At 45.3% G+C, this 14,706-nt stretch overlaps 1 protein-coding gene across 1 annotated transcript in view; it reads left to right on the top strand.

Moving 5' to 3' along the window:
* The first annotated feature begins 13,518 nt into the window (after nt 1-13,518).
* The window catches only part of PLPPR4 (phospholipid phosphatase related 4), a 34,278-nt gene continuing 33,090 nt past the window's right edge, over nt 13,519-14,706 (top strand). The window contains exon 1 of the mRNA XM_081008598.1: nt 13,519-14,296. Within this exon, the coding sequence (XP_080864724.1) occupies nt 13,757-14,296 (540 nt within the window). The 5' untranslated portion in view covers nt 13,519-13,756. The remainder of the gene's footprint in view (nt 14,297-14,706) is intronic.

Raw genomic sequence — 14,706 nt, 5'->3', positions numbered from 1 at the left:
ATCTGAACATGGATACATCCCATGCAACCCTGCCAACAAGGTCCAGCCCAATACATTCTGCCACTTGAAGAGAACCACAAAATGGTGCCCTCACCAGGGAAGAAGGTGAGTGAAGATCTAGATCAGGAACAGGTGGAGAGTGAAGATCTACATCAGGAACAAGCTGAGGGGAATCAAATCAACCTTACCTGATGGTTGAAGTGGGAATCATGGCAGGGAAATGGCCTGCTCTGAATCAGACTGGATGTGCTCCAGCAGCAGGCAATGTATCCTTGGAGACTGGGTCTGCTGCCCCTCTGGATCCTGCTGCCTGAGGCAGTCATCTCACCTCGCCTCATGGGTGGGTCATCCATGCACTCATAGCCACCAGAGGAATTGGAGTGATGGTGTAAAGCAGCCTTCCCCAGCCTGGTGCCCTCCTGTTGTTCTGGACTATAGCTCTCATCCCCACCCCCGAGCTGGCATGGTCAACGGTCAGGGATGATGGGAGTTGTGGTCCAAAAAATCTTGAAGGCACCAGGTTGGGGAAGGCTGAGGTGAGCCATACTTGTGGAATGCTCAGTTGATGTTTAAACAATTGAAAACTAGAAGGAAACCCAAGCATTAATAACTGTGTATAGACAAAGCTCCGTTCTCACCTGTGGGAATATGAAAACTTTATTTCTTACAACACATAGAAGGCTGAAATATTGCAGTCCAAGGAACTCTGATCCAGAGTGGCCTTCATTCTTTTTTTTCTGTTTATGTCTGACAGTGTGTGGCTATTACTTATTACACCCATAAAGTCCACCTTGCCTCCTATGCTTTAAGTTGTACTTTAGAACAACTCTATTTTCGTTTTACAGTGATCTGATGCTACACAGGCCATGCAGTAAATCCCAGGAGGTTGCTGACACTTTCCATTTGGAATCCATTGCTTTCCAGCATCAGCTCAAGGGGGCGGGTGGGTAAGCAAAACTCTGAAGCTCCAATGACAGCAAATCAGAGTCAAGAGCGAGTGTTTAATTTGGAGTTTATGAATCCGGGAATGTTCACCACTGGTCAGTAGGATGCTATCTTTGGATCTCAGCACTAAACCTTATTTAAAATTCTAATCAAGGAGGGTAGGGGGTTGTAGCACTGAATTTTTCATGAGTGCCCAAAATTTGACTCCTCTGTATTTTGCATTCATAAAGTGTTGCAATATTTTGCAAGCTCAGCCACATCAGCATTCCTGGCACTCCTCTGCTGTATCAGCGTGAATATCAATTGCCATCTCCTGTTTTTCACTGTTCACCATTTTCACAAAACATGAACACTCCATCTTTTCACTTTTCAGAGTTAGGTTCTAATTTAAAACTCACAGAAATTATAAGCGACTGATCAGGCTTTCGTTTTGTTTTTATATATATATATATAATATATATATATATTATATATATATATATATATATATATATTATATATATATATATATATATATATATATATAACATATTTTTATATTCATTATTTTTATATTCGTTATTTTATAAACATATTTTTATAGTCGTCCAGTCTTTATATATATAAAACCCAAAAACCATATATATATATATATATATATATATATATATACACATATATATCCCAAAACGAATTGTGGATGCATAGACTTGTTCCTGAATAGATGGTCAGTAGGAAGAAAAGGAATGGGTTTAAATCTGTTTTTAGTCTATTGTTATTTTAATTTTTGGAAACTCTTACATTATTGTCATCACCTTTTCTTACTTATGATTTTATTGTTTTATCTTTTTTGTAAAGTGTTTAGGTTTTTTCAATCAAGTGGGGTATAAATTTTATAAAATGAATAAATGGGTATAAATCCTCAAATTTAGGGGAATTTGAAACTGGATGATGGCAAGGAGAAGAGATTGTCTTGCATTTTCTCATTTCCTTTTTAAAGGACTGCAGGGGCGCCCCAAATCATTTTGTGCTCTGATTTAGGACAAGCATCTTAAAGGGATGATACATGCAAAGGAGTGCTTGCTTACTCAAAAGTAAGCCTCATGGAGTCCAATAGGACTGACTTCCATGTAAGTGTAAATCAAATTCCCAATATTCTGCCTTTAGGGAGAGAGCTTGCATGCTGGCATACAATTCCCAGCCTGGCTTGAGCCCAGACACTTGACCTTATAATTTATAAATTAAGGAAGAGATTGCTAGTATGAATCACATATTAGGAAACATTAAGAAAGCTAATGTTAACAGGGATGGGATGGTATAATCTAAAGCCGCAGTTCTGAAAGCACAGGCAGTTGCAATGGAATTCAGTCGTCCAGTCTTTACGTGTCATGTAGATAAATGATGAGAACCCCGTAACTTCAGTACGGCCAGTAGCAAGGGGTGAAGACAGATGTAGACCAACAACGTCTGGAGCATCACAACTTTGCCACATTCGAAGCTGAATGTTGACTTTCCTATGATATTCATATAGGATCTGTTCCACGACTGTATCATCTCTGGAAAAGTGCCTATGATTATGTCATGACTAAGGTCTTTGAGGGCAGAAACTGGAAAATGCTAGAAGATTCTGGAAGCCTCTAGCAGGTTCACTTCTGATGCAAATATTGTTTTGACTACCCAAGGACAGATTTAGGTTTGATGAGGCCCTAAGCTACTGAAGCTGTCCTTTGTCAACAACAAATTGTCACTGTTTTTTGTGTTGAATATATGCTATATGGACCTAATTTATGGACCTAATAGGTCCATACACCACACAAAACACTGTTGCTGTATGTAGATTTTATTTTATTGGTTTTTTATCTTATATTTTGGAAATGTACATCCAGTTTGTTTGTTTGTTCATTTAAATTTTCTTGGGGCCCCCAAGAGAGTGGGGCCCTAAGCTATAGCTTGTTTAGCTTATACGTAAATCTGGCACTGGGAGGGACGTGGGTGGCGCTGTGGGTTAAACGATCAGAAATCCCTGCGACGGGGTGAGCTCCCGTTGCTCGGTCCCTGCTACTGCCAACCTAGCAGTTCGAAAGCACGTCAAAGTGCAAGTAGATAATTAGGCACCGCTCCGGCGGGAAGGTAAACGGCATTTCCATGCGCTGCTCTGGTTCGCCAGAAGCAGCTTAGTTATGCTGGCCACAAGACCTGGAAACTGTACGCCGGCTCCCTCGGCCAATAAAGCGAGATGAGCGCCGCAACCCCGGAGTCGGCCACGACTGGACCTAATGGTCAGGTGTCCCCTTTACTTGCAAGACACTGTCAGTCAGATTATTCTATCACAGCTGTTCTCTGGGTGTTTCTCTTGTGCCCAGCCACTGGCTGTTAAACTCCAATGTCTACCAGCTTTTTGGTTGAATTATAGCTGAAGAGGTTTGAGTCGCCATCTTTCTCAATCAGTGTGACCAGTGGATGAGAGAGATTTTCAGCACGGGGAAGGCAGAGTGCATGCATTCCCCCACTAACCCCACATTCCTCAAACTGGTGGAGGCTTGGTTTCAGAGAGTTTCTGGGAGCAAACATCACATGCAATAGTTGATCTACATACTGCAGGGTCTACAAGGAGAGGACATGAGAGGACACCACCTGGTATACGAAATGAGAAATTAATGACTAGAATAGAGACAATTGCTTTGAGCTGTTGCAACTTGAAGGCACTTTTCAACTTTCTTGTACTCTCCGGAGACGTCTGTTGTATATGTGCGCGCACATACACACACTGAACCTGCCCCACTGTGAAACTCCTTCTATTTTGTACAATTCTATCCTGTTCTCTTGAGGTCTACAGCGTGGACCAAAGCAGAGAATGTTTCTCCGATAGAAAGAAAACTTTAGAAAGTGGGGGGAAGTGAAGCTGCTAAAAGCTAATGTAAACGTTAATAATTAACAACTGTCTTCCCTCAATTCTATTCAAAAATTCCATTTTCACATATCGTTCACAGTTGTTTTCCCTTGCTCCCCACCCTTGGTAATATTTCCCAGATTTGCATTTTATTTTTTTGAGCAAGCTGTTTGTGGGAACAACCAAAAGTACTTCCACACACACAATTTGAAATCAAAACAGTATCAAGTTTGAACTGAAAACTTTTTCAAAAGCTTTTTTTTAAAAAAAGAAAATATCCCTAAGTTTATATATTATGGATGTAAGCTGTTCCTGCATGGATAAGCACTTTGGTGCAGATATGCAATAGAAGTGATTGTCCTGTGTCCAGCTGGGATCCAATTCACTTTGCAAGAGTAATATGTGCATTCTGGAGACGAGCTAAAACTGCCAAATTCAGCCCAAAGGCTGTTCTTACACAGCAGACTTTGACTCCCATAATGCAGCTGTCTCCTGGGAGGATTATCATATTAATGTGATAAACTCAGATCATGCAGCGGCTGTCAATATTCCTAAGAACATATTTTGTCGAAAAGCGGAACTATTTGTTTTACTTAAAAACATGTCTGCATTCAAAAGAATATATTTTATTCAGCAGAAAATTCCAAAGTGGTGTGTAGGATCAATACAAAGCAATTCAGTAAAGCTACTATGAAACAGAGCACAGTAGGCAAATACAGCAGGCAGAGAAGTTGCCATCACTGAGCATCAGCTACCAGAAAATTCCTCAAGGAAAACATACTTTTTTAGCAGTTGGGAAAAGCTCAAAGTAGGTGCCACCATGGAAAAGGCCCTGCTACAGGTTTGCACAAGCTGGAATCTTGCAAGTTGTGGCACAGGCAGGCAGGCCTCCTCCCAAAATCTTAGTGACTAGGCAGGTTCATATAGAAAGGAGTTGCTTCAGGTGACTGTTGTTGTTTAGTTGTTTAGTCATGTCCAACTCTTCGTGACCCCATGGACCAGAGCACTCCAGGCACTCCTGTCTTCCACTGCCTCCCGCAGTTTGGTCAAACTCATGCTGGTAGCTTTGAGAACACTGTCCAACCATCTCGTCCTCTGTCGTCCCCTTCTCCTTGTGCCCTCCATCTTTCCCAATATCAGGGTATTTTCCAGGGAGTCTTCTCTTCTCATGAGGTGGCCAAAGTATTGGAACCTCAGCTTCACGATCAGTCCTTCCAGTGAGCACTCAGGGCTGATTTCCTTAAGAATGGATAGGTTTGATCTTCTTGCAGTCCATGGGACTCTCAAGAGTCTCCTCCAGCACCATAATTCAAAAGCACCAATTCTTCGGCAATCAGCCTTCTTTATGGTCCAGCTCTCACTTCCATACATCACTACTGGGAAAACAATAGCTTTAACTATACGGACCTTTGTTGGCAAGGTGATGTCTCTAGGTCCCCCCTTTTTTTTCCAACAGAAGAACCTTAAACTTGGCTAAGTAGCAAATTGACAACCAGCACATTTCCAGTTGTTTCTACTTCCTTCATTTCAAAGACCATTTTGGACATCCTTTCTGCCCTCATTATTTCTGTTGCTGTCTAAGAGCTTCGTAAGCCACAGGGAATTTTATTGGCAAGCCGGCAGGATCTTTCTAGCTGCATGGGTAGGCTGAAAGTTAATCTAAACGTTGCCAATGCCCAAGTGGCTATGCTATGTTTTCTATAAACATTGCCCTCAATACCCTGACATCTCCGCAGTGGTCTTGGCTTACTCAGCCCACCTGAGATTTCAATTACTCCAATTAATCAGGAGTGGACCTAGTATAATGAGACAACCTTCTTCCCTTGGATGCTGTTTTTTTTTCCAATTTAAACCAATGTTCTAAGTACATAAATAAATGAGAACTGTCTCTGGTGCATGAAACCCTTAAGGAGAATATAGTGTTATAAGGATTCCAAGAAGGAGAAAAATGGGACAAAGAGCAGGGATGTGGACTGTGTGAGCCTCAGACCTCTGTGTGAATTTCCAACCTCTGTGGGCCTGAAAAGGGGCAGATTGGGGCACACTAGGAGAAGGCTAGGATGCGGGTGGTGCTGTGGGTTCAACCACAGAGCCTAGGACTTGCTGATCAGTAGGTCGGCAGTTCGAATCCCCATGACGGGGTGAGCTCCCGTTGCTTGGTCCCTGCTCCTGCCAACCTAGCAGTTCGAAAGCAGGTCAAAGTGCAAGTAGATAAATAGATACTGCTCTGGCAGGATGGTAAACGGCATTTCCGTGCGCTGCTCTGGTTTGCCATAAGTGGCTTAGTCATGCTGGCCACATGACCCGGAAGCTGTATGCTGGCTCCCTCGGCCAATAAAGTGAGATGAGCGCCGCAACCCCAGAGTCGGTCACAACTGGACCTAATGGTCAGGGGTCCCTTTACCTTTACCTTAGGAGAAGACTTGGATCTGAAGGAGCCAACACTTTTCCAGTTCTCAAACTAGGAAGGTGACTATGCCAGTCTTTGAGCTCCATAGTTTATGTCTCATCCATAACTTCCACACACGAAAATATCACCAGAGCTTGACAGGGCAGTTTGTCCACCTTTACCTTTCTCCCTTCTTCCTGGAATTTAGGACTGCAGCCTATGTGAAACACCTTTTATGTAGACTATAAAAATGCTAAGGAATATTATCATATGAAAATGGCACTGTTCTTTCTTTGCAGGCTGCTTCTGTGAATTGCCAAAAAAGGAGAGGGTAGTATCTCATGACAGCTACAAATGCAAATATATACATAACAGATAAGCACACAGAGATGCACTGCATTTACGGCAACATTTTCATTAACTTCAATGGCAGCTTAAAAGGAGGCTTCCGGTTTCGGCCTATTATATTATTCTCCCCCAAAATAACACAGCTCACCATGGAAACAATTGCTCATGGTGAAGTCAGCTTCCTTCAGGATCCTGCCAAGAATAATACAGGATGCCTTTGTGAGTGCACAACTCAATGTGTGAGTCATTTTCTCAACTGAAATAATTCTTAGGCTGCAACCTAGAGATCTTACAATGGGCAAGCCAAGCTAGCAGACGCCTCTCGCCGGTTCTGGACAACACATTAAAAGTCAAAGACTGGCAGGTCCAATGCAAAGGTACCTGCCAAGATGCAACTAGGGCTGCCAAGTTTTAATCTACAGATTCACACCGATTCAAAATATTTCATTCATCGTTTTCCTTTCCATCCATTCATCTGTTTCTTTCATGCATCGTCACTCTGCTTCTCGTGGTTCTCCAAGCATTATGACTATACAGAGAAAATTCATCAAATACCCGGTACATTTAGGCTGAAATCCTATACACACTTGCTTATGGGTGAACACCACTTTACAGAATTTAGTTCTGGATAGACATGTGTAGGACCGTGTTGTTAAGGTGAAACTAAAAGCAACCATGAACTATGAAGGAAGAAATTTTACTTTTGGTAAAGCCTCCCAAGTCATTAAAAAACTACACCCCCCAAAAAAGTCCTTACCTCTTTCTAAAAAGATAGAAATGAGCTGGGCAGGTGAAAACTCATCGGAAGTGAGTTTTTCAGCAGAGATGCAACAGCTTTTGCACCAATTTTAACCCAACAGGGAATTCAAAGAATGCAGAAGTCATGAAGGAAGCAAAAGTTATTTTAATAAGACTAGGAAAAAGTTATGAAGAGGGTCAATTGTCGCTAACTTTTTGCCTAATGCAATTCAGAGGTTCCTATTTTGATAAGCTGGTGATATGTGGAGAGAGAAAATTGATCTTTTATGGAGGTTTTGCCTGTTTGTTCATTTTGTTGGTAAAATGTTTGGTCAGCATGATCAGAGGTAAATCGGGGAATCAACACTATTATAGTCCAGTCCCATGCATTAAAAATAAGCCCTATAGAATTCAATGAGCATTACTTTTATATGCACCCTTAGGCCACAATCCAAATTCCCCCTCCTCCTGCAGGGCTGTGAAGCAGTCTGGCCACCACACAAGCAGCCCTGATGCTCATAGCAGCCACCATGGAAGGTGGGGAGCAGGCTGGTGTAGCAGTTGGCTCCCAATCAGTCTCAATGCATTGGATCTTGGGCTGGCTCAGCCCCACTTCCTTCTCACTCTTGGAACACCATGCCTCAGGGCTTTCCATTGGCCCAGGAGGCTGGCTTCCTGACTATTCACACATTCAGCAGCCAGCAGCTGATTCCTTGAGACAGACAGCTGAAGGAAGGGACATATTTGCCTAATCCAAACTCCCCCCAGCTCCACATAAGGGGAGGGCATTGGATTGCTATGCCCATATGATGTAAGCTTTTATGGAATCCACCTCATCAGATGAATCTCTCTCTTCTCTCTCACAAACACACATACATGTTGTGTGTTGGGGGTGGTGGAATGGAGGCAAGGGAGTTTTAAATGCATAAAGAACAATGACAAAAGCAAAACAATTCAGTGACAATATATGGGACCATTAAGATACATGTATATATGTTTGTAAGCTGAACATAACATCCAGTTATTTATTTGGACATATAGAGATTACTGGAAAAACTAATGATATGCAAACAAAAAGGGACGCAGGTGGCGCTGTGGTCTAAACCACAAAGCCTAGGGCTTGCCGATCAGAAGGTTGGCAGTTCGAATCCCCGTGACGGGGTGAGCTCCTGTCGTTTGGTCCCAGCTCCTGCCAACCTATCAGTTCGAAAGCACGTCAAAGTGCAAGTAGATAACTAGGTACTGCTCCAGCGGGAAGGTAAACGGCGTTTCCGTGCGCTGCTCTGGTTTGCCAGAAGCGGCTTAGTCATGCTGGCCACATGACCCAGAAAAACTGTCTGTAGACAAACGTCAGCTCCCTCGGCCAGTAAAGCAAGATGAGTGCACAACCCCAGAGTCATCCGCTACTGTACCTAATGGTCAGGGGTACCTTTACCCTTATGTAAACAAAATTCATCACATTATCCCTGCTGTCATCTCTGGAGGTGTATTTGCAACTGTTAGGAGAAATTATCTGTGGTTCTGTGTGTTCTCATTCTCTCTTCTTTTGACTGAGTTTTGCAAAAATCTTTCCTTATATGGCCTGCCTTCCCACTCACTTTCTTCCTTTGCTACAGCTGCATCTATGGGCTGCTTCTTGCATGACGTTGCTACTTGGGTGTCAGTTGCCTAGTACAAGCAGGGGGAGGGGACCTCAGCCCTCTAAGGCAAATGTGGCCTTTGAGGCCTCTGCAGACGGCCCTCAAGACTCTGCCTGGGCCACATCCCCGCACTGGCCCTGCTTTGCATCCTCCTCTAGTGAGTTTACCTGGCTGGAATGTGTCCTTGGATGGTGACCACACGCCTTGCCTGCCTAGATGGAGGATGACATTTTTCTGGCCACACCCACTTTTGCTACACCCACCAATGATATGAAGCCCCTGGAAGGTTGCAATAGATCCCTCTTGGGCCTGAAAAAGGTTTCCCACCTCTGCCAGAGTAGGGTGGTTTCATCAGATATGAAGGGCACATGAGAAAACAGTACAGGAAACATAAAAATTGTTTTAAAGAGAAAATTTTAAAAAATGTTTCAATCAGGAGTTGTTTTTTAATTGCAGTGTAAATGTTTTACATTTTTCAATTATAGTTTTAAAGAGAGAGAGAGGGAAGCCTGGCTTAAAGGAAATCTGAATTTAATACAAACTTGTTCAATCCCACACACAATTTCAAAGACTGAGTTGAAGGTTGCTTCATGAGAAAAAATCTCATGCCTCTGTGGAAAATATCTGATATTGGAGGTTAAGCATTTAAAATTTCACAGGAAATTTTGCAATATGCTAATAGCTGTAGGCTTCATACAGAACCAAGAGATCATTACAGATGTAGGAATCCCAGAAATCCTTCTTTTTTTCTCACCGTGGTCATCCACCGAGTCACTGTGGTTGTTTTTTGAGGTCCTTCAGTTACCCGAGTTCTATAATGTTTTCAGTTCTCAATTATGAATGTTTATGACTCTACAAATCAAACACCATGCACATTCACTTTCCATCTCCTTGTTGGAAAGTTGATAAGCCTTCAAGGAAATGATCTTGCTTAGTATCCTTGCATGTGTACCAAGTGCCAAATAAAAATCTGCCTCTTATCTCTAAGCAGGTATCATTATCCAGAGGAAAGGGTACATAAGGATGGCATAGGTAAAAGTTTTGGATTATGCTTCTAAATTGCATATGTTTAGGCTCTGTTTAGATGCAAACAAATATGGTAATTCTTACAGCAACCATTTAGTATGAATGCTGATTCAAGAAATATGTGAATTTCAAAACAGGAAACTTGATATAAGTTAGTGATTAAAATATTCATTTCCCCCCTCCATGGGCTTTTTAGATGGTTTGGTTCTTAAGACTGAACGTTGGTGGTTATCTTTCCTCCTCCTCGCCCTTCTCCTCCTCCTCCACTTCTCAGTTTAATCTTGAATTATATCTAAGAAAAAGCCTTTACCCTGCCTTCCCAGTGATACCTCTTTGCCCCATCCCTACTGAAATCTAAGTTGGTACCTTGATTTTCAACCAGTACAATAATCAGTCATCAATACATGCCATTCTTATTTTACACTGCTTTCTTGAGGATTGCCATAGCATTTAAATGCTGCTTCTGAGCACGCACAGAATCCCATTTCTTCAGTAACCTTAGAAGATTTCACTCATCTGGGATTAGGGTGCTGCGTGTCTCCTGAGCTCAGCCTCTCCCTTCTAACCATTATTCTAGGAATAGTAAAACAGTCATAGAATCATAGAGTTGTCCAACCCCCTACAATGCAGGAACATGTAGCTGTTAGGCTATTTCACATATCGCACAGAAGCCAAGCAAGTTTCACCACAAAGTGCATACTCAAAAGGAAGCCCTGGTTCATACATTCCTGGACCCCCTTTGCTGTGTTGGCTTCCAATATGTTATCGGGCCCAAATTGAGGTGTTGACTTCTAACATATGAAGCCCTGGATGACATTGGACCCAGATACATTTAAAAAAGGGGGCTTTCTATAAAAACCTTCAGGAGATGCCCTTCTGGGTTTATACCCATATGTGACCTGGGAAAGAGCCTTTTCTGTAGTGGTGCCCCGGCTATGGAGCTCCCTTCTGTAAATCTGATAGATGCCATCACCGGCTATGTTTTGACTTTATTTATTTATTGAATTTATATACCGCCCTATGTCCGGAAGTCCCAGGGCGCTTCACAGAATAATTAAACCTATTTCTGTCCTCCAGGCTTTTATCGGGAGTCAGTCTTGTAAGAGGTGCAGACGGTTGCTCTAGCATTGCCAGGGGTGGATGCCATGCTGAGTCATACGTTGTCTGCTATGAAACTGCTGTTTCACTGATTGTGACACTTCAAATATGACAGGCCTATAAGAACTGCTGCTGTGGCTACCACCCAGGAGGACTCCCCAGCTCAGCGCCTGAGGGCCCCAGTCCTGCCACTCAACACCTGGCCCAGGGCACGGCCTGATGGGCTCTATAAAAGACTGCTGCTGTAGCAGCTGCTGCTGCTGGGCAGAGAGGGCTCAGTTTGGTTTCGTTTTTGTTTAAATTGCTGTTATTTTTTATCTATGTCATTTAAAACTGATATTAATGCTGTATTCTTTTAGATTTTGATTTATGTGGAAGTTGTTTCCCATTTGGTTGTGTATTTTTTGGATGTGGTTTATTTATTGTTTATGACTTTTGTAATTATGTAAATCTTGTTATGCTGTAAGCCGCCTTGATCATCGTTTTTTAACTGTGGAAAGGCAGCATATAAATAAAAAATGATGATGACGATGATGATTATACATTTATGTATATAGAAATGAGGTGTATGGGATTATGGGAGGGATTGTACCTCTGGTGGCGGACAAGTCATGCTCCTTCTGGGGTGGTTTGTCCACCTTTGGTCCCCACCCTGAACTCAGCTTTCATCTGCGGCTCCTAGAAGCTGTCAGCATGAGACAGCAGACACACCCTTAGAATGGCTTCAACTGGTCGGCTAAACCAGGTGAGGGTAGCCGATGGGTCTCAAGTCCTCTTCGAGTTAGGGACTTCCCCTGCATGCAAAGACGGGCTCTGGCAGGTTGAGCGGATGAGACCAATAGTAGGTTCCACAGTTAAGAAAACAGTTGTAGAGGGAAGTGAGGGGCAGATGGGGCTCATCAACCTGGTAAGGTAGCTCATCTAGGAGAAGGAAACCTCTGATCCTAAATCACAGCTGTCTTGTGGGACATCTTTGCGACAAGAGAAGGCTAAGGAGTACACCCTACACAAATCCGGAGTGGAGTCCCTAAGATGGTTGGATGGTGCTTTGCATGTCTCCTTCTGTCAACTCTTGCAGGCAAGCTGGTACCAAACATATTGCTCTGATTTCCTTTGGACCACATCATTGAGGCTGAGAAGGGGGTCTTGTTGTCTGGGCAGCCCAGGATCCCCCTAAGCACTGCCCAGGCTTGTGTCCCAATCCCAAGGACATTACCAGGATTTCAAAGGTGGAATTGACGTCCGGGGCGAATTTCCAAAAGGCGACCTGGATCTTAGGCAAGTCAATCGATAAATCGCCTTTTTTGGCATTTTTGCAAAAGAAGCTCAACAATATCGGGGTCTTTCTAAAATCAGCTCAACAACTTTAAGGGTGTCCTTTTTGAAATATGGCAACCCTACAATCCTGCGAGTTTCCCCCTACCCCTGAGCATGGAACTTACTCTTTAAGAGGATTATACAAATTCAGGAAGGATAAGGCTAGCAGTGGCTAGCAGCCTCAATGGTTATGTTCTCCCTCTACTACAGGAGGCAATATTTTTTCTGAATAACAGTTGTTGGGGAATCACAAATAGGGAAAGTGCTGCTACCGCCCTTGGCTCCTGCTTGCAAGCTTCCCACAGCCATCTGGTCTGTCACTGTGAGAACTAGCAGTGCTGGAGCACAAGCCTGGCAGGTTACAGTTTCAGCCTCATATTATGATAGAATTGTAGAGTCGGAAGGGACCACAAGCATCATCTAGCCCAAACCCCCGCAATGCCTTTTGCCCAATGTGGGGCTCACACCCACAACCCTGATACTAAGAGTCTCAGGCTCTTCCGACTAAGCTGTTAGGAGGGGCCTCAATGCACAAAAAGCAAAACTCTCACATTATACAGCAAATATATAAAAAAATACAGAAATAAAGGCATCATTGCTCTGATACAACAAAAAGATGCTTAAGGGCTACTCCATTATTCCTGGCCCCATTTCTAAATCTGTGCAGAAACAGCTATATTTATTGTTGTTGTTGTTAGTATTATTACATGGGTGTAGTCAAGGGGGGAAGGGACAGCTGCCCCCCCCAATCAATAAAGATCAATACAAATCTGAAGTTCTGCCCCAACAAAAGCCTGCCCCCTTTTAACAAAAATCCTGGTTACGCCCATGTATTAACGCCCCGCCCATCCGGCAATCCAAATTCCCTTAGGCCAGGTTTGGAGCAGCACCTGAGCCAGGTGAGCTCCCGTCTGGCCTCTCCAACTGGACATCCTCGTGTACTCCTGGACCCCGATCTAGCCGGGGCCCTTCCCCGCATCCTCCCGGATGGCGCGTTCCGCGTCTCCCGGACGCGTGTGGGCGCCTGTGCGCGCGCGCCGGAGCGGCCACGTGTTCCGTCCGAGGCGTCCTATAGGAGGCGCCCGCCTGCCCGCCCACACCGCGAACGTGTGAAGGGGGCCTTCCTTCGCTCGCTCGCGCGTCCCCCCACCCCGGGCGACCTACATTCTCGCGCAGCTGCCTTCAGCCCCCGACGCCACCCCACCCTGCCGTCGCCGAGGAGGAGGATGATGATGCTGCGTCGGGGCTCGGCGGCGAAGAGGTTAAGGCGGCCGCCTCCCTGTGCCCGCGCCCCTCCTTCCTCCTCCTCTTCCCGCTCCACCACCATGTAGGCAAGCGGGCCCCCTTCCCCTTTTCGCATGGAGCAGCTTCCTTGACGTCAGACCTATGAATATTGCACGAAGAAGCCGGCTGGCGAGAGCGACGGCTGGCGGCAGCGCTCGATGTAGGCAAGGCGGGCCCTTCGCCGGAGGGGAGTGCGCCGGGCACGAGGAGGCGCTGATCGCCGCCGCCGCTTTGGAGAAGGAGGCCGCCCGGCGCCTGCTGGCCGACAGGGGAGCCGGAGGACTAGCGGCAGGCCGGCCGGCCAGCGCCGGTGGTGGCTGTGGCGGTGGCGCCGACGGCCAAGCGGGCTTCTTGCTGCTGCTGCCGCCCCGAGAGGAGGAGGTTGTGGGCTGCGCGCTGCTCCCGCACCGGGAGGTGGCCCCGGGGGGATGTGACATCAGCGCCGCCGCCAGGCAGTGGGGCAGGAGAGGGGGACGGCTGCCCGGCAGCGCCGCCGCCGCCGCCGCGGTCGCGCACTCGCTGCCGCCCGCTCCGGCTGCGCGTCTCCTGCCCGCGCCGTCCAGCATGTCTTCGAAAGAGAGGCAGAAAAGCAAAGTGGTCAAGGAGAGCGTCACGCTGTTGCCTTGTTTTTATTTCGTCGAGGTGAGTGGGGCAGACGATGGGGGGGCGCCATCCTCTCTTTTTTCGGTGGGGGTGATGGTGATGATGGGGAGAGATGATGTAAGGGGGCAGGATCTGTCGCCTGCCCCACCTGGCACGCGCCAGGGTCAGCTTCCCAAAAGCAAAGAGCAGTTGTGCATTAGTGGCGTGTGTGTGTGTGTGTGTGTAAGGTTGAGGTGGGTTGCCTGTCAACATTATTATGTATGCTTTACATGGGTGGGGAGAGCCTGCTTGGCATTCCTGCCCAGAAACTGGGTCTCCTCCTGATCTCATCTTTAATCAAGGACTGGTGGGAGGGAAGAGAGGCAATGTATTTCCTTTCCCTTTGGATCACCTTAAAGAACTGTTTCCTGAAAAGCAAAAAAAAGATCAGGATGATGCATCAGGAAGCA

This window comes from Podarcis pityusensis, assembly GCF_964106645.2.
Source record: "Podarcis pityusensis genome assembly, chromosome: 6".
Classification (NCBI taxonomy): Eukaryota; Metazoa; Chordata; class Lepidosauria; order Squamata; family Lacertidae; genus Podarcis; species Podarcis pityusensis.
The sequence above is the reverse complement of the archived record's forward strand: the minus strand, read 5'-3'. Positions and strand labels throughout refer to the sequence as shown.